The sequence below is a fragment of the Archocentrus centrarchus genome, chromosome 7 (assembly GCF_007364275.1).
Source record: "Archocentrus centrarchus isolate MPI-CPG fArcCen1 chromosome 7, fArcCen1, whole genome shotgun sequence".
Lineage (NCBI taxonomy): Eukaryota > Metazoa > Chordata > Actinopteri > Cichliformes > Cichlidae > Archocentrus > Archocentrus centrarchus.
In genome coordinates, this window is record NC_044352.1 from 28,006,189 (window position 1) to 28,024,488 (window position 18,300).

The window sequence follows — 18,300 nt, forward strand, 5'->3', positions numbered from 1 at the left end:
GGCGGATGACGTAAGGACGTAACCCGCTGACGGTGCGGGTTCAGTTATCAGCATATAGCACGAAAGTTACCCTGGGGTGCGGTACAATAATCAACTAAGCAAATGAGCAAAAAGGTTGACTTTAAGTAAGCGTGGTATACTTGCACTCAAAGTAATAAAACGCAGAGAATGGTAAACAATTTCTGCTAAGAGTTAAATGTGGTTTAAAACTTGTTAGCCATCACAAGCCCCTAAAAAAAGTAAAAAAAAAAAAAAAAAAATAGAGTGGCTAAAGCTAATGCAAGGCTATAGGAAACTACTTGGTTAGCCGGCGGTGCTGACTGAGGTTGAGGTGTCGCGCTGCTAGCTACAGAAGGCTTTAACATTATGGTTCCGAGCTAGCGTTGAGTGCTAACACAGTGTATACAACTGACAGTTTGTTTGGCAACCAGTTTGATTGGTGGGCAGGATAATGCTAGCTAGCTACCGCGGGCGGCGTTAGCATTAGCAAAACAAGTGCTTTGAGTCAGCTGACAGGCTGCTGCGAGCTGCCGACAGACCAGTGATGGATCCACTGAAAGTAAAGGATCGTATATTGGAAAATATCTCCTTGTCTGTTAAGAAGGTAAGCGCCGCTGGGGTCGGTCACAGCTAAAATACTGCTGGACACTTTCGCGTTAAGATTTTCCACAGGTTTGAATCATTGTAGCTAACATTAGGTCATCTTTTGTCTGCTAAAGAGGGCAACTTTCAAGTCAGGAGGACATCGAAGGGCCTCGCCCCTTTTCAGAAGAAAATAGCGCACTAAACGTTTCATATAATGTTTTATGGCTCCAAGTAGTTGTTTGTTTCTTTGGTGAACAATAGTGGCACCAAGCCCGTGTGTTTGCTCACTGCGGTGTGTCACAAACATACATGCAGCCATGCCATGCCTCATTTGTAGCATGAGGGGTCAGCGGATCTTTGCGCTTGATTTTAGATTTAAATAATGGACCATTTTAGAAGCTGTGTACAGGTCTGTCTGCTGTTGTGAAACTACAGTTCTCAATAACCTGACAGACTGCATTGCATCGTCTTCCTTCTTCTCTCCCAGTTTGTGTTTGCATAAGTTTTTGTTCGTTTTTTAATTGAATTGTTTTTTTTCTCCTTGGAATTTTCATCTCGCTGTCTTATAACTAATTTAACTAATTACCTGTCTCGTAATCAGGTGATTGAATTAGAAAAAAAAATAAAATCCATATTCATGTGTTTATTGCATTGAGCACATGTGTGTTTCAGCATTTTTTTTTTTTTGTTTGTTTGTTTGTTTTACCCTGTTCTTCTGTTTTATTGTAGTGACACCTCAGGAACTTTTATAGTTTCTGGGCAAATGTACAGTGTTTACTTTAGACAAACGTTAGTCATGTGAGTAAAGTCTCAGGAAACATTCTTTTTTTCTTGAGTTACAGGCCTTACACATAGGTTGTCATGCTTTGGTTTTAATACTTTATGTTAAGTTCTGGATTAAGCCCAAGAGGGCTTTGCAGGTCACTCCAGGACAATGAAGCTGTGTTGTCTGTTACTGTCTGTGCCAATGTATTTGATTTGAAAGGAAATATTCACTAAAAGGATAGAAGTGACACCTTTGATCACAGTACATCCCCATCACATGAACAATGTATGAATTGAAGCCTGTTTAGTCTGTCCTGTCCCTGTTATAGGGGCCCAGAAATACTTGCATATCCTATGCATGGCTAAAGTCTCCAGCCCAAAGACTAAGATGCTATATAAGGCCTGTGCTGCAGCCATCTTGACTTGGCTTAAATTCCTTGGTTAGCTTGACACTGTGTGTTGCACTGTAGGATTCATTATCAGGGTAACAGACTCTGTGAACTTAACCTGATCGCTGGCAGATTTTCTTTAACGAACTCTTGACTGACTCATCCCCTCCTGCTGCATGTAAACCAGCTGACTGACAATCTGATTGATTTCTTTATTTATAAAGTTGCTGTCAAAGCTCAGATTGGAGCAAATTAATTTGTAGAAGTTTACATTTGAACAAAAACCGAAATGCCAGTTAGATGTTAGTTTGCTATTTTGTGTACTTAACATGACCACTTTTACAGTCATTCAGTCGTCAATATATAAGGACAGACGGTGATTACGTCACAGATTTATAATCAGCTCAGAATAAAACCCATATAGTCTATATCTTTGTTACTCTGTGGATATTAATGCTGTCAGAATGTCAGTTTCGTTGCAATGCAAACATTTACTGTGCATTACTGTAGGAATCACTGAACTCTATAAACAGTAAGTCAGTAAAACATCTCTGCTGTGCCTGTAAGCGAGCCATCATCTCTCAGTGAAGGCTGAGATTAGATCAGATTAGAAATGGTTAAACTGGGGAACATTAAACAGTTTTTCCTCTAAATCTCATTAAGCATTTTTATCCAGTAACGGCAGAAACAATGAAATTCTTCATTTAAACCAAGAAGTGAAGTTACTACATTCCACCAGTAGATTGAACTTTTAATGACTAATAAAACAATGAAATTGTCATAAACTGTAGCAAAAAGATTTTAATTTAAAAAAAAAAAAAACTGATTAGAGAGCAGATCTGCTTCTGGGGTTTGTTGCTGTTTGGATCATTAATATCACAGGTCCATCAGTAAACTATGTCTGATCTGTTTCTCCAGATTTTTATCTTTGGTTTCTGCCGCCTACATTTTGGCCCTGTCAGGATACAGCTGAATAATTAGATTTAAATATCATATTAAAATTAGAAATCCAGCTTAATCTAATGAAAATTTAAGCTGGGTATATAATGATAGCAGACAGTATAAAATGATATATTTTGTATCAGTCTTTGATTCTATTATGATGACAGTGACCCAAGGTGACTTAAAATAACTCTGTTCTCCTGTTTTTAAGTTAAATATCACAGTCGTATCTTCTGGATTAAAATGGAGCCTCTGCTCTTTATTTAGCCGTTGCCATGGTAAATCATAGTGTCGGAGCTTTCTATCCTTACTCGCGCACGTGCTTAACTCAGCATGAACACACTCGGAGTTGATTGAACTAACTCTGATCAGCTGAGCTCAGAGTTGCAGATCTCAGAGTCGATCAACTCAGAGTTTATTTTTAAACTCAGTTTGTTGAACACGATTCCTGGAATAGGGCCCAGTTCTACAAACTCAGTCACTGGCAAGAAGTCCTTTACTTGATTTATGTTGATGGTTATTCTAGAATGAATGAACAGCAAAATAAACCAGCAGTAAGCTTTGTCTCTCTACAGCTGCAGAGTTACTTTGCTGCCTGTGAGGATGAAACTCCAGCTATTCGAAATCACGACCGGGTACTGCAACGTCTCTGCGAGCACCTTGACCACGCTCTGCTGTATGGGTAAGATAGTGACTGGAAGCAGATCGCACACTAAAAGCGGAAAGGTTCATAGTGTAAATTGTAAGCTGATATGTTTAGATTTATCTACACTCTGCACATGAAAGCTGGGCCTAACCAGCATGGCACCATGATTTACAAAATCCGCCTCGAGCTGAGTGTTTTAGTGGTTCCCATTTTAGCTTTTTGAAACCGGACGTCATGAGTGTGGCGACACTACTCGCTCGATTTGTCAATCACAAGGTGGGCCCGACCTAAAGCGTACCCTCCTACAAAATAAATCATGTTGTGTTTCCATAAGATCTGAACCTAGCAGTTGAGAGCATAAACTCTTCCAGAAAGTGTTTATTGAGGACAGGAATCAAGGGAGGCAAGACCCATTTTCAAATAGGCTTGTCTGACTTTCTGCAACCCTGGGAGTCTCCCCCTGCTGATGAGGGAAATCACTTCTGCTGCACCCATCTTTTATATAAAGTCAATGGATTTAAAGAGCAAACATTCTTTGTATAAATCCTATTATTATATTTTTCTGCAAGGTTTTTGGCCGTCCATGATATTTGTCACAATTTGTGGATGCTTTTAGCTTCAATTTAAAAATAATAGATGTGAGGTTACTTTATAGCACCAGCTCTCAGCCTTTTCTTTTGGTATGTGGACCAATGGGGGATGGAGTAGGGATAAATAACTCCTTTGCTCTTTTTATATCAAATAGCTGTTGTGTATAGTCACATATTACAGTTAATTGTTAACATGTGAAACATGTTATTCTTTTATCCATTGCAGGCTGCAAGACATCTCTTCAGGCTACTGGGTCCTGGTCCTTCACTTCACTAGAAAAGAGGCTGTCCGTCAGATAGATGAGCTTCAGCACATAGCAACCAACATCGGTCGAAGTGAGATGTCCCTCTTAGACCAGCACACTCTCACATGCAGAGTACGTGGAGAATAAACTATCACTGTTTGTTGTTTGTAGGCCGTGCGTGGCTATACCTGGCACTGAGTGAGAGCTCTTTAGAGAGCTATCTGCGCCTCTTTCAGGAGAACCAAGCATTGCTGCAAAAGTATTACTTCAAGTAAGTCATCCTGTAATTTGATCCTGTTGGCCTAAAGAAAATTAAATTACCCAATTATCAATTATCCATCTGTAAATTAATTTTCTTCTTTTTTTTGTGAACGCATTTCACATATTCAAAGTCAACCAATTTCTTTCATGGTTAGGAACGCATTGGTCTGCAGTCACGACCACCTCACTCTCTTTCTCACACTGGTATCTGGCCTGGAGTTCATTCGCTTCGATCTGGAGCTGGTTAGCATATACTTTATTACACTATCAATAGAAACCCAAATCTTAAGTGATTGAAGCATAACTATAACATTTCTGTCGGGTCCTGCTGGTTCAGGATGTCCCCTATCTAGACGTGGCCCCCTACATGCCAGAATACTACAAACCACAGAACGTGCTGGACTTTGAGGAAAGGCTGCCGAGCTCAGACAGCCTGTCCCTGCACTCCTTCACCTCCCTCACCTCCACCAACCTGGAGTGGGATGATAGTGCCATAGCTCCCTCCAGTGAAGGTAAGGTGCACTGCTTTTTTCATGAACATGCTAGTCTATAACTGTTTTATATTTCTTGGTTTATTAAATTCCCCTCAGATTTGATTTTCTAGTTTTAGAGAAGAGACACAAACTAATCATTTGATCCATTGCAGGTTATTTTTTTTTTCCTGATTAGAAATATGTAGTGTTAGTTTTATGTGTGGCTGTGTTTGCAATGTGTGGAATATCTTGTGATATTATATTCTGCTGATTGAACATGAAGGCATGGCAAGCGGTATTTTTGGGTTTATGATGTAATCAGGGTTTGCTGCAATGCAATTACACACTCATGTGCTTTTGCTTAAATTCATACAGTGATGATAGGCTAATGGAATGTCGAAGCAGAAGTTAGATTGACCTTTGTCTCTTATTACTCAGAGAGACCAGAGTGCATTTTATCAAATGACTTAGCGTGGAGATGCTGATGGTCACAGAATGCTGTCATTGGGGTGATTGCAGCACTGAGTAAATGCCTTCCCCATCACGTCCCGCAAAGTACCGAGCCAGTTCTCTTTTTTTTTTTTTAAGTTCCCACAGTTATTTTGTGTTCCACATATCATGTTGTTTTACTGTTTCTGTGACATTGTCTCCTCTCACCTGTCTCCACTCCTCCTCTCTCTAATATTGAATGTTATATTCCTCCTTTTTTTTTTTTTTTTTTTTTTAGATTATGATTTTGGTGACATCTTCCCCGTGTTGCAGTCATTGCCAAGTGCAGACTGGGAAGGTGGGACATTGGTCAACCCTCCCCCTCCTGCTCTTCCATCCCTTCTTCCTTTCCTTCCTTCCTTCTATCTGGCATGTTTGTGCTTAATGCATGCTGGATACTGTAGCCAGTAAAAACAGCTAGCTGGTGTAAAATGTATCTAAAGACACAAAAACACACACTTGATTAAAGGGAAATGGGTAAAAGAGGCTCACTTTTTTGGGATGATTTCAGTTGAAATTTAGTTGAGTTTCAATCTAAGGTTTTGTAGTTGGTCACTGATTTTTAGTGAATAAATATGATGTACATTTACTCACATAGCTGGGAATTTAATTTATATTGTATATAAATAAGATAAGTGTAACTGGGTTTGATGCTAAAGATGATTTTGTGCACAAAAGTGAACATCAAAGAAAAGGTACCATCTATTAAACACACCCATAGAACACTGGTACGTCCAATTGAAAGACTGTAGTAAAGCTTTATTAAAGATAACGTTATTCACTTTTACACTAAGGTCATCATATACATTGACTAGTAAGTTCATCTGGGAACTCGGTGTTGGGGGGGATATTGGTTTTCTGTTGTGTTCTGCATGTGTTATCAGGGGGAATGATTCCTGTGCTCACTCTGCATTATTTATCACAGCAAGACAATATTCCTGATGTAGCTGTCACTCACCTCATCGAGTCCTGTCTCCGGCACACTGTGTATCTGTCTGTGTGGCATATCATTTTGTGTAATGTCTTCCTGTGTCATGTGTTGCACTGGCCTAGGTTCAGCTAAGCTGTAGTGTAAGGTAACAGTCGAGAGTGACTGAATGCTCTTGGTCACAGAATTCAGATTTGCTTTTTTACTTTATTTTAACACGTGTATACAGTAAGCTGCTGTATACACCTGTAATCTGCACATGTCAAATTTGTGACCATTCACCATTCATTCTGCAGCCTAAATTTAAGGGTCAGAACATTGTTTGTATAAAAGGAAATCATGGAAGTTGTGTAATTCTTTACATTAAAGTTGTGGTTGCTGACATCAGGGCTCAGATAGTTTCTGTCCTGTATGGATATTGCAGTTCTTAATACCTCAAGTCCAGCTGCCTGCCTTTTATGAAAAGCAGGATGCCGTTGGGTAAAGCACTGTTGTCGTATGACAGAGCCATCCTGGCTGCCAGTGGTTGAAGCTTTGATGAAGATCTAACTCTCAAATGCAGCTTGTGGAAACAACACTGGTCAGTTTACTCATGATGAATCTCAATTATTTCAAAAATACATATTCCTGTAAGTTATTTGTATATGATCCAACTCTACAAGCCACAGTAATAATGCTTGACCTAGGCCTGTGCAAAGAAAGCCTCTGCCTGTGTACCTATCTAAGGTCTTACTCGTTGCATTTTGTGCTTCCTTGACCCTGCCAAAGACTTACAAAGAACACTGCAGTCTCTAACATTTGTTGTGCTACGCTGATGAAGGACTACACAAAGTTTCTTTGGAGCTGTTTTGTTGGTCATGTCTCAAATGCTGATAATATGGATAGAATGAATAGATATAATTCTCCTCTAAGTTACTCCTTAAAAGAAGTAGTGTATTTGCCACAAAACCAACCAACAAGGCAGTTCACAAAAAATTCTGTGTATTTCTACAGTGATATCAAAGTAAATATAGTCGCTGCTGCTTTTGCGTTAAATAATTATCTTTCTGTGCCCTTTCACGGTAGAGGGTGACCTGACTGACCAGGCGAGCTGCCCACGATCCAGTGGCTCTGATCCACAGACGGTCATAAGTGACACCGTAGTCCTTTCTACCACAGTGAAGGGGAAAGCAGCAACTGTTTCTCCACACAGCCCCACGTTCAGACACAACCCATTCAATGAGGACTCAGACACCAACACCTCAGCCGACGTCACACCAGTTCATGTGCCCAGCCGCCACAATAGCACCACCACCACCACCACCACAGGGGATGACACTGAGAACAACAACAATGAGCTTGAGGTTATTAGGTAGGGTAGCTACAGCTTCCATTTCTGTCTGAAATATGTATTTCAAACGGGAGCTAACACCTCTGTTCTTCCAGGATGGCAAAACGAAGGAAACCGACAAAGAAGAGACGTGGAAAGAGCCTTACAGATTCCAGCAGCACCATCCGTAACTCCGTCTCCTCTGAGCAAGTGGAAATGGAAAGTACCATCCTCACTTTGATAGATGCTGATTCAGTAAACTGCTCTGTAGTGAAGCTGTATGATGAAGGAGAGTTGAGGAGGAGCAGGCTTGGGTCAGAGGTTCTGGATGAAGGAGGTGAGGATGGAACGGGTCTACGACTCCCAGAGATGACAGACACCTCCATGGATAGCGTGGGTCAACCCTTATGTGATGTCATTGACCAGCTCAACGGGGCTCTGGACAGAGAGGACACCTGGGAACATCCAGGGGAGGACAAAAAAAGTGAATGTTTTTATCAGAGCCCCGAGCCTCCTGCACAGCAGCCCTTTCGTAAGGATTCAGGGGGTAAACCACCTGACCCAGCCCCAGGAGAGACATCTGGTTCACCTGTGGCCAAAAGCCCCGACTTCCTGCAGGCCTCTCCTGTGTCTGCAGACGTTTGCTGCTTTACCCCCAACAGTCCAGACTCTGCTTCCGCGGGTGGTAGCCACTATGACTCTACAGAGCATAGCCAGTTACAGACTTTTTCAGGTGGCCTTAAAGGTGAAGGAGAGGCAAAAGCGCTTGCAGGACAGGAACCCGTCATGAAGGAGGAGGAAGATGCACAAACTGACAAAAGGACATTTGAAGCTGAGGAAGCAGAACAGGCACTACAAGAGGAGAAGCTTAGTCCCTCTGAAAGTTCTCATCCTGCAGAGTTTAAGTAAGAAGCTGAACAAAATCAGTTGTTTATTGTTATAATGTTGTTTAATGCTTGTTTAATATTCATCGTTCTAATTTCAGGGTGGACAACAATCATTTGTTGCTTCTTATGATTCACGTATTCAGAGAGAATGAGGAGCAGCTCTTCAAGGTAAAACAGATTAACACATCTATTAACACGGTGGCTAATAGGTGGTGATGGTGGTTTTAGTGTTGCTGAACCTGCTTGTTTTGACATCAGAGAAGTGGTTATGGGACAGTTGCTCAGTGGAAATGTTGCAAGGCTCAGTTTGTCAATGTCTTTTACCTGCTCTCTGTTAGGATGTAGAAATGTAGCTCTCATTATTAGTTCACACTTTACACCAACCCCATAAACAAAACCCTGCATTTATTACAATCTAACATCTTTAAAAATAATTGTATAACAGACTGAAGTAACATTGATAAGCAACAAATATAAAGCAGCTGCTGATGTGCAGCATGTCTCTAAAATACCTGAATGTTCTACATTAAGATCAGCGTCATGTCACAGGCTGCTTTACAGTTGACGGCACCCGTAAAGGATGAACTATGCGGATTAATGTGGAGGAATCCAACACTTGACCCCATTTATCTTTGTGTTTTCAGATGGTGAGGATGAGCACAGGTCACATGGAGGGGGACCTGCAGCCTCTGTATCTGCTGCTGACTGACTGTTACATCTACCTGCTTAGAAAGGGTCAGGGCTTAATGTATATTTACAATATATATTTATCAAAACAAGCTTTCATATCTTAATTTTCATAAATGTTGGGAATACAGTGGTGTTCATCTATACAAGCAACTCAGTTTCTCTTTGCCTGCCTTTGTATTTGGGCTGCACGTAATGTTTAAAACGTGCTTTAGAAAGGATACATGAGATTAACATGTGCTTCCTGCGTGTTTTGTGTTCCTCCACAGGTGCAGCAGAGAAGCCCTACACAGTAGAAGATGCTGTTTCTTATAATGAGCTGGACTATATTTCGGTGAGCTCCCTGCACAAAGCGCTTCTCTCATTTGCTTAGGCTGCTGCTGTTTTAAGTGTGTGCACTTAAACTTGTAAAGTTTTTTTTTTTCTTTCTTTTCATTTATTAAGTTGTATGTTTTGCTCATGTAGCACTCGGTTGTCGTATCTTGTCTGTTATATAGAGACTACACGCTCTGTGTTGTGAAGCCTAATGTGACAGTTTTGTTTCTGTTGTTTTCATTTAGGTGGGCCTCGACCAGCAGACACTAACTGTGGTTTGCACCAACAGGCGAAGAAAATTCCTGCTGGACACAGCCGATACCTCACTAACTTGGTGAGTACATATCTGTGTCTCATATATATTTTTAATAGTTTTTAATAGGATCTGACACATCCAATGTCCATCTGTCATGATTATGTCTTTGCAGCATTCATGCACAGACTCTCCTCTCATGTTTGCATGTCAGGAATAAATGATCTGCAATGAAAAGAAGACTCAGCTGTGACTTTAGTTATGTTGTGTCCAAAATAAGTGGCACGTGAACTGGAGAGAAAATGAAGGTTATACCACCTAATGGTTGTTAGTCCCTCCCCTGACCTCCAGTCTTCTTCTTCACCTTTAGCTGGTTCCTATCGATTCTCAAGTCAGCCATGGTGAAAGGTTGCAGAGAGCCTCCGTATCCTTCGGTTCTGACTGACGCCACCATGGAAAAACTGGCTCTCACCAAGTTTGTGTCCCAGGAGTCTCACTGTGAGGTAAACTAACGCTAAACATGCTGATCGCATATTTTCTGAGAGAAGATTCAAGTCAGTCATCAGTTATATAGAAAAAAACATCTTGGTTTACCTGTTCAGATAGAGGTGGAACAATTCTCCGAAACCTCGATTCATATTGTTCTTTTCTTTGGAGGTAATGAATAACAAAAATATGTTTATTTGTTTTATTTTTTATCACTTGCTCATCATTCATAAACAATAAATAGTCAAATTTTCTGATGTTACCTGAGCAATGTTTAAATATTGCAGATTTCACCAGTCTAGCCAGCTTTTACCAGGCGTTCCTGTGAATGTCTGTGCTGTGATTTTGGTCTCTGTTTCAGAATAATTTCACTCTTACATTCAGACAGTCTTAGCCATACACTACTACATTTTTTTTTTTTATTAAAAAAATTTGATATCCTTGCTCATTGGTAAAAAAGTGTAGCCAAATCACTGCCCAGCATTGTATTTTCTGTGATTCCAGTGTGATTATAATCCTGTCATTATAGGATTTAAATCTTGTACAAATGACACCAAAAACTTTCATCTTGCGCGTTTTGTGTGCTTGTGAAAATTGCCCAGTGATGCAGTGCAGACTTTTCTAAACTATTTGGACTGCATTCACCTTTATAACTGCCTACCTCACGTCTCTGTAAACAAGATTTTATATTGGAGCTGAATGATAAATCGGCGGGCTCGAATGCAGAAAGGACAAAGCTCAGAACTTTCAAACAATGTAGAGTACTGTGTACAGTATTTTGGTTTTGTCCTCTACCATGACTAAAGTCTAAGTACTGCATTAATAATAATATAACAACTTTCCTTCAAAACAGCTTAGCAAAAAGCTGAATGCTACCACTGTGTAGCATTCGGTCTTCTTTTAACAACAGTCCATAAAGGTCTGGGAACTGAGGAGAGCAGCTGCTGGTCTTTGGAAGAGGACTTTTGTCCCATTCTTGTCTGATAGAGGATTCTAACTGATCAGCAGCTTCTTGGTCATATTTTTCTGTCCACGACACTTTCAGTCCAGTCATGCTTTCAATTGGTGAAATGTCTGGCCTGCAGGCAGGTCAGACTCTTCTACTACGAAGTCCTGCTGTTGTAACAGAGGCAGTTTATCATTGTCTTGCTGAAATATGAAAGGCCTTCCCTGAAAGTGGCTTTGGGAGCACGTGTTGCTCTAAAAGCTATATATACTTTCACCACTGATGGTGGCTACCTGCCAGTTCCATAGGCACCAATGCACTCACATACCAGCAGACATGCAGGCTTTACAACTGAACACTAACAGCAAGCCAGATGGTACCTCTCTGCTTTAGTCTGAAGAACACAGTGAAATAAGTGGTTAACTGATCATTACCTGTCTGCCCAGGTATCTGAAGTGTCTATTAAACTGTATTCACTGGTTCACTGGGAGGATCCTATGGACATGGCTTTGTCTCCCCACGGTGGCCCACCAAACCTCGGAGGACTTTCCAGCACAAAAGAAGGGTCTGTGCAGTATCGGTCTGGAACCACGTACCTGGGTAAAGAGCAGTGGAAGAGCTGCTACCTCGTTCTCAGGTACGAGCAGGTTGAAAGTATCAGTCCCTTCTGCTGATGCCTGTATTTATTTTATCATCTGATATTAACCTTCAAACACTGTCAATTTTGAGAGCTCTCTTTCCTCAAAAAAAAAAAGAAGAAAGAAATACACTGATGAGCATTAAGACCACTGACATACTTTTCTGAGTACTGAGTGCAAAAAGTGTAAATCACATTTATTATGCTACTCATGTCCCCCTACTCACTTTAGCAGTCTAGGTGAAAATTTCAAAAGCAGAACAAGGACCCAACAAGACCTGTTGGTTCCCAATTAAAGGCACATCCAGTCCAATATAATTGCTTGTATCTTATATTCTGTAAAGGTTTATACTATGTCTTATAGATGGTATTCATGTATTACTCACACATATGCACTTTATAAATGTACATAGAAATGTTTGTTTGTATTGTGTCTTTTGATAAGATGAATAATAACTTTGCTGTCTCGTCATGCAGTAACGGGATTCTGTACCTGTATGCAGAAAGAACAGATGTGACCCCCCTGCTCTCAGTCACCATGGGGTAGGCTTCAGATGCATACTGTTCAAAACCCATGAAGCACTTGTGCAAAGACACTGAAGTTCACTGGAATTTTAATTTGTTATTTTTGTACTCCCTCATTTTCCTACAGAGGAGAGCACTGCGGAGGCTGCCGTCGCTCAAACAACACAGAACGTCCGCACGCTTTCCAAGTCATCCTGACGGAGCGCCCCCCACTTGTGCTCTGCGCAAACAATGAGCAGGATATGGCTGACTGGATGCAGTTGCTCTGCCAGTCTGTCTCCAAAGGGGTAAGGAGAGACGTGGCAGTGTACGCCTACCGAATACTTGGTTTGATATTTCTGATATTGTGTTTATCTCAGCTGTGGATACGTGTTATGACAGAAATTCAGGGAGGTAATGACAGCCTGTTCATTGGTGCTCATAACCATAAAAAAAGTCTTTAAAGCACAACAGTAATGGTCTACATCAGATATTGAAAGAGGAAGTGCGTATTTTTCTTGTATGTACTGTCCGTATGGAGAAAAGCTTAGAAATTTGTTACAGTTTCTGATGTTGCCCCATTTATATAGGCAACGTGTAATTATAGTGCAACCACCTTGCTTCCAGGTCATTCCTCAGGGTGTCGCCCCCACCCCATGTATCCCGTGTTGCCTTGTGGTAACAGACAAAAAGCTGCTAACCTGCCATCAGGACTGCCAGACGAGCTTCTTTCGTTCGCTGGGCAGCGCTGACATTTGTGACGTCATCGCCGTCAGGCTGGAGGCAGACATGGAGTACTGTGTTATTGTGAGTGATGTTATGGTGTTATCGTTGCTGTTTATGTGGTTATCAGTGTAATCTCTGTGCACTGTTATGGTATTGAAACAGTGGTGGTGGGTGGGTATATGTTGAGTTTAAACCCTGTCTATACATCCTTAAACTAATAGAGAATTTAACTCATCTTAAAAAAAAAATGGAAAATGTATAGTCTGCAATACATCAGAATATGTTAAAATTTGAGTAAAATACACTATAGTGCCAAAAGTATTCACTCGTCTGCCTTCACATCCATATGAACTTGAGTGACATCCCATTCTTAATCCATAGGGTTTAATATGATGTCAGCCTTTGCAGCTATAACAGCTTCAACTCTTCTGTGAAGACTTTCCATAAGGTTTATGAGTGTTTATGGGAATTTTTGACCATTCTTCCAGAAGCACATGACACTGATGTTGGATGAGAAGGCCTGACTCACAGTCTCCGCTCTAATTCATCCCAAAGGTGTTCTATCAGGTTGAGGTCAGGACTCCACTGCTCTAGAGTCCAGTGGCAGCGTGCTTTACACCACTGCATCCAGGTTGAGGTCAGGACTCTGTGCAGGCCAGTCAAGTTCTTCCACACCAAACTCACTCATCCATGTCTTTATGGACCTGCTTTGTGCGCTGGTGTGCAGTCATGTTGTGACAGGAAGGGGCCATCCCCAAACTGTTCCCACAAAGTTGGCAGCATGAAATTGTCCCAAATGTCTTGGTATGCTGAAGCATTAAGAGTTCCTTTCACTGGAACTAAGCGGTCGAGCCCAACTCCTGAAAAACAACCCCACACCATACCCCCCCCCCCCCCCCCCCCCCCCCCCCCCCCCCCCCCTCCCTCCACCAAACTTTGCACTCATCCATCAGATTGCCAGATGGAGAAGTGTGAGTCGTCACTCCAGAGAACACATCTCCACCGCTCTAGAATCCAGTGGCAGTGTGCTTCACACCACTGCATCCAATGCTTTGCTTTGAGCTTGGTGATATAAGGCTTGGATGCAGCTGCTCAGCCATGGAAACCCACTCCATGAAGCTCTCTACACACTGTTCTTGAGCTAATCTGAAGGCCACATGAAGTTTGGAGGTCTGTAGCGATTGACTTTGCAGAAAGTTGTTCACCTCTGCCCTCTATGCACCTCAGCATCCACTGACCTTGCTCTGTGATTTTACGTGACCTACCACTTCATGGCTGAGTTGCTGTCGTCCCCAATTGCTTCCACTTTATTATAATCCTACTAACAGTTGACTGTGGAATATTTAGTAGTGAGGAAATTTCATGACTGGACTTGTTGCACAGGTGGCATCCTATCATGGTACCACACTGGAATTCACTGAGCTCCTGAGAGCGACTCATTCTTTCACAAGTACTTGTAGAAGCAGCCTGCATGCCGAGGTGCTTGATTTATACACCTGTGGCCATGGAAGTGATGGGAACACCTGAATTCAATGATTTGGGTGGATGAGTGAATACTTTTGGCAACGTAGTGTACATGTTCAAGCTGATTACATTCGTTGCCTTCTGATGTCTACACGTTATTTTTCTATTTAGTGAAGGATTGTTGCACTGTTAGGGTGATCAGTTTAAATTACTGATCTAATGTAAATAAAATTGACAGTATCTGCCATCATTGTTCCATTTGAGGGATTAACTGTCTCTCATGCTCTCACTGTAACACTTAAATTACTCTCCTGTGTTTTTGACCTTTTTGATATAAGCATCCACACTGCATAACTTAAGAGCCTCTGCTTTGACACTTTTCTTTTAACACAAAAAGCATGACTTTGACTCTCTTTTTTGTTGGTAGGAGTTTGCGGCCGATCGGGCCCAGTTCCTACCTCCATGGGTCTTGTACTTCAGTGGGTGTAAAGAAAGAGATCGACTGCTGCAGGCTTTGGACAGCGCATGGAAAGACATTTTTCAGGTAAGAACATAGTGTAGCCTGTCATTAATTGTGTGTACAAGGACAACAATTGGAATAATTACCATCGGGATGAAAAACCTTAAATCCAACAGCTGCTGACCCTCATTCACTCTCTGCACACAGGTTGAGCTTCCTCACACAGACGTGTCTGATCCATTGGTGCAGAAACGCTGTGGTGAGGCACTGGAGCTGATGAAGAGCGCCTGGCAGAGAGCAGACAGTCTGGCTCGAGGCAGAGCCCAGCGTGAACCATGGTGCTGACAGACACGCACATGCGTGTCTACACTTTTGTGTAGACACGCACATGCGTGTCTACACTTTTGTGTGTGCTCCTAGCCACTGAGACAGAGTCGGAGAGTGTGTCAGGATGGGATGTTAACAGTTTGTGCTGCTGCAGAGTCCTAAGCCGAAAGACTGATAAACCACCCCGATGGGATGTGGCTTGTGATGAACCTCTGATTCTCAAATGTTATCAGAGACACTTCCTGCTGTGGTAACATTGCGTGTTGCACATCACTTTGCAGTGATATAAGACAGCAGAGTAACAAAGTCTCTAATAAGCCTGCAGCATTATTTTACTCACTATTTAGATATTCCTCAGAAATGGCAGCAGTGTAGGCCGAGTATGCCAAATCAAAGACATTTGTTGTCACATGATTTAATGATGCAGATACAGATAGAACATGATTATTACATTATTTAGCAGATTGAGGAAGCTTAATGGAGGCGAAGAACCGTTACCAGAAGCTTCTCTGTAACATGAGAATTTTATGTACGCACAGATATGAAGGAGGAAATTGCAGGTTTACGGTTTAGTGAAGAGTTGACGCTCCATACTGGAACTTTCTGCACAGCTCACACACTCATATGAAGATATGTCACATGTTGTTTAAAAAAGAAAAATGTCCTTCTAAACCATAACGTATATCATCAGTGCAAAAGTACAGCACTGTACAGTATCATTGCATATTCACCGACAGTTACATACGTGTTGTGTGTGTTTGGTATTCAGTTTTGGTTTGTCAGCGAGTACTTACCTCTACTGTGAAGTATTGTCACGTACACAGTACACAGTGCCGGGAGGGAACGAGGATATCCAAATGTTTAACACTTGCGCTGTTACATAACATGCTCGTAGCTGTAGGGTCAGTCTGAGTCTTTGCTTTATCAGTTTTAACGTTCTTACTCAGATAAAAATTCTTTCAGGAAATACAAAAACAGACTTGCCTTTTCTCCACTCTGCAAAGACGAGTGGAGGTTTCCATGCATACTTGCACTTTTTTTGCCTTTTTGTCTTTTTTTTATTTTATTTTTTAAGTGGTACTGGCTGTGGCATTGCATCAACATTTTATTTTATTTTATTTTATTTTTTTAGAGAAAATGGGAATGATTATTACTAAATTATCCATTTGAGTTTTGGCATTGTTTTAGTATTAACTCTGCTTTCAGTGTGGGGATTTTTTTAAAGCAGCAGTTAAGGTTTGTCTGAAGATTCGTTTAATAACTGAAAGCTACAGGATGTTTTATTTTGCACCAGTGATTTGTACTGTACTGTAAGCTCTGGCCACACTTCTCGATTAGAACACGCCTGCATCCTCTGGACTTGTCGTCAGTAGGACCGCGTTTGAGGTTTGAATTCAATTTATTCTGTCTGGAGCCTGTCAAAGAATAGCCTGTTATATTAACTGATAATAAAGCCTTACCTGGGCAAGAATACAAATTACAAGACCCTAAATAAAACCGCTTTAGTTTGCATATAAATTATTGTAGGTAGACAGTAATGCATGTTCAACAATCTGCCCTTAATATTAAGCTTGATTAGGGGATTAGAGTGCTGCTGCATGTGCCATGTGACCGCTGTTACTGGAGGGCTGCGATAAATATGAGGTTTTCTTTGCGATGACAATGTTGCCTTTTTTAGCTGAAGTGAATTAAATTGCCAGTTAATTTGAATGAAGCACCATTTCTTTCCTTTCAGCAGAAGCCTTACACTTTTTAATATCGCAGAGCGCTTTAGGAGTCTAAAACAATCAACGTTTTTGTTACGTTTCCTTTTGAGAGAAATGTCAGTGCTTGTGCTCCATGTAGGTCACGCCAAGTAAAGCTTGGTATAGGAAAAGGATTGCTTATTCTATGCCAACTACTACCACTACTTACTGTTGAATATGTATCCAAATGTTAACCAGCCCCATACATGTGTCACCTGTCCTGTCATCTTCTTTTATTTATTTATATATATAATTTTTCTTAACAAAGAAATCTAATCTCAGGTGAAAAGGGTACTTCACATCAGAACACTCACCGGTTATTTGTTCTTTTTTGAGCAGTTTTTTGAATTGCAGCAGTCTTTTTAAAATTCTCTGTGTTCTTTTTTTTGGTTCCTCCCATGTCCTCAGTGCATTAAGAAGTGATTTTTGCACACACACAGAGAGAGAGAGAGACGGCTGCAGGAAAAGGTTTTATGAAAAAAAAAATCCTTTAATATTTTAGCAGGTTCCAAAATAAGATTGGTTGGCAGTGTTGTTAAATTCCTGTCCCACAGTGGGAAAGAAGCATTGCAATAGTTGGACTTACTTGAAATGTTTGTTGGATGATTAATAATAAGTATGCTTAGAGTTGCAGCATATGGCTTGTATATAACATGAAATTCAAAGTCAGTCCTTTTAAGCAGTGTTTTTGAATGTGAGACATTGCAGGCCAATGATGGGAGACATCTTTTAAGAAAAAAAAAAAAGCGCCTCATGATTTTGTTCATGTTTACTGCATGTAATATTTTTATTGTGTTTAACAGTTTTATTCAAATGTACATGAAGCACTAATCAACCCTAAGCTCCCACAGGGAGACGTGCATGTCCTGATGGTTTTATACTGTTCATTTATGGTAATGAATGTACAAATAAACCTTTGTGAACTGTAATGAAACCTTGTCTCCTGTCGTGTCACTTCCTGTGCTTTTAGTACCCCTGTTTGTGGGTTTTTTGGGGGGTTTTTTGGGACAGCTGCCTTGCTGTTGTAGGTCACATCAGTGAAATGCTGTACAGTGCGGTGGAGTCATGAGGGCGGTTATGTTAGTGCAGGGACAGAAGATTGATGGGCAGTTTTGGTCTCTATGCTTTTAATAAGTTGAACACTAACTGTAGTCTGATTGTTTTAGCTAAAATTCCTAGAGTATAATTGCTCAATTAATAGTTTGTCTTAGTAAATTTGTTATTTTAGTTGTGCCCATGAC

General features: G+C 41.0%; 1 protein-coding gene across 2 annotated transcripts; it reads left to right on the plus strand.

The window, feature by feature from the left end:
* Positions 1-23: 23 nt before the first annotated feature.
* plekhm2 (pleckstrin homology domain containing, family M (with RUN domain) member 2) lies at positions 24-17,993 on the plus strand. 2 transcript variants are annotated; one of them, XM_030734246.1, is made up of 21 exons: positions 24-604; positions 3,257-3,363; positions 4,144-4,253; positions 4,334-4,433; positions 4,579-4,666; positions 4,761-4,935; positions 5,624-5,683; positions 7,379-7,664; positions 7,739-8,527; positions 8,608-8,677; positions 9,154-9,244; positions 9,466-9,530; positions 9,757-9,845; positions 10,135-10,267; positions 11,643-11,833; positions 12,311-12,376; positions 12,486-12,645; positions 12,965-13,144; positions 14,955-15,071; positions 15,195-15,343; positions 15,376-17,993. In XM_030734246.1, the coding sequence occupies exons 1-20, from the start codon at positions 545-547 to the stop codon at positions 15,330-15,332; spliced, it is 3,075 nt and encodes a 1,024-aa protein (XP_030590106.1). In that variant the 5' UTR covers positions 24-544; the 3' UTR covers positions 15,333-15,343; positions 15,376-17,993. The 2 variants fall into 2 exon arrangements, with proteins under 2 accessions (XP_030590106.1, XP_030590107.1); XM_030734247.1 differs by lacking the exon at positions 5,624-5,683.
* Positions 17,994-18,300: the final 307 nt, after the last annotated feature.

Excerpts from the sequence above, each read along its gene's own strand:
- plekhm2 (XM_030734246.1), top strand. The coding sequence starts at position 545 with ATGGATCCACTGAAAGTAAAGGATCGTATATTGGAAAATATCTCCTTG. Across the intron at positions 4,434-4,578 it reads CTGCAAAAGTATTACTTCAA|GAACGCATTGGTCTGCAGTC; the intron begins GTAAGTCATCCT and ends TTTCATGGTTAG. Across the intron at positions 10,268-11,642 it reads CCCAGGAGTCTCACTGTGAG|GTATCTGAAGTGTCTATTAA; the intron begins GTAAACTAACGC and ends CTGTCTGCCCAG.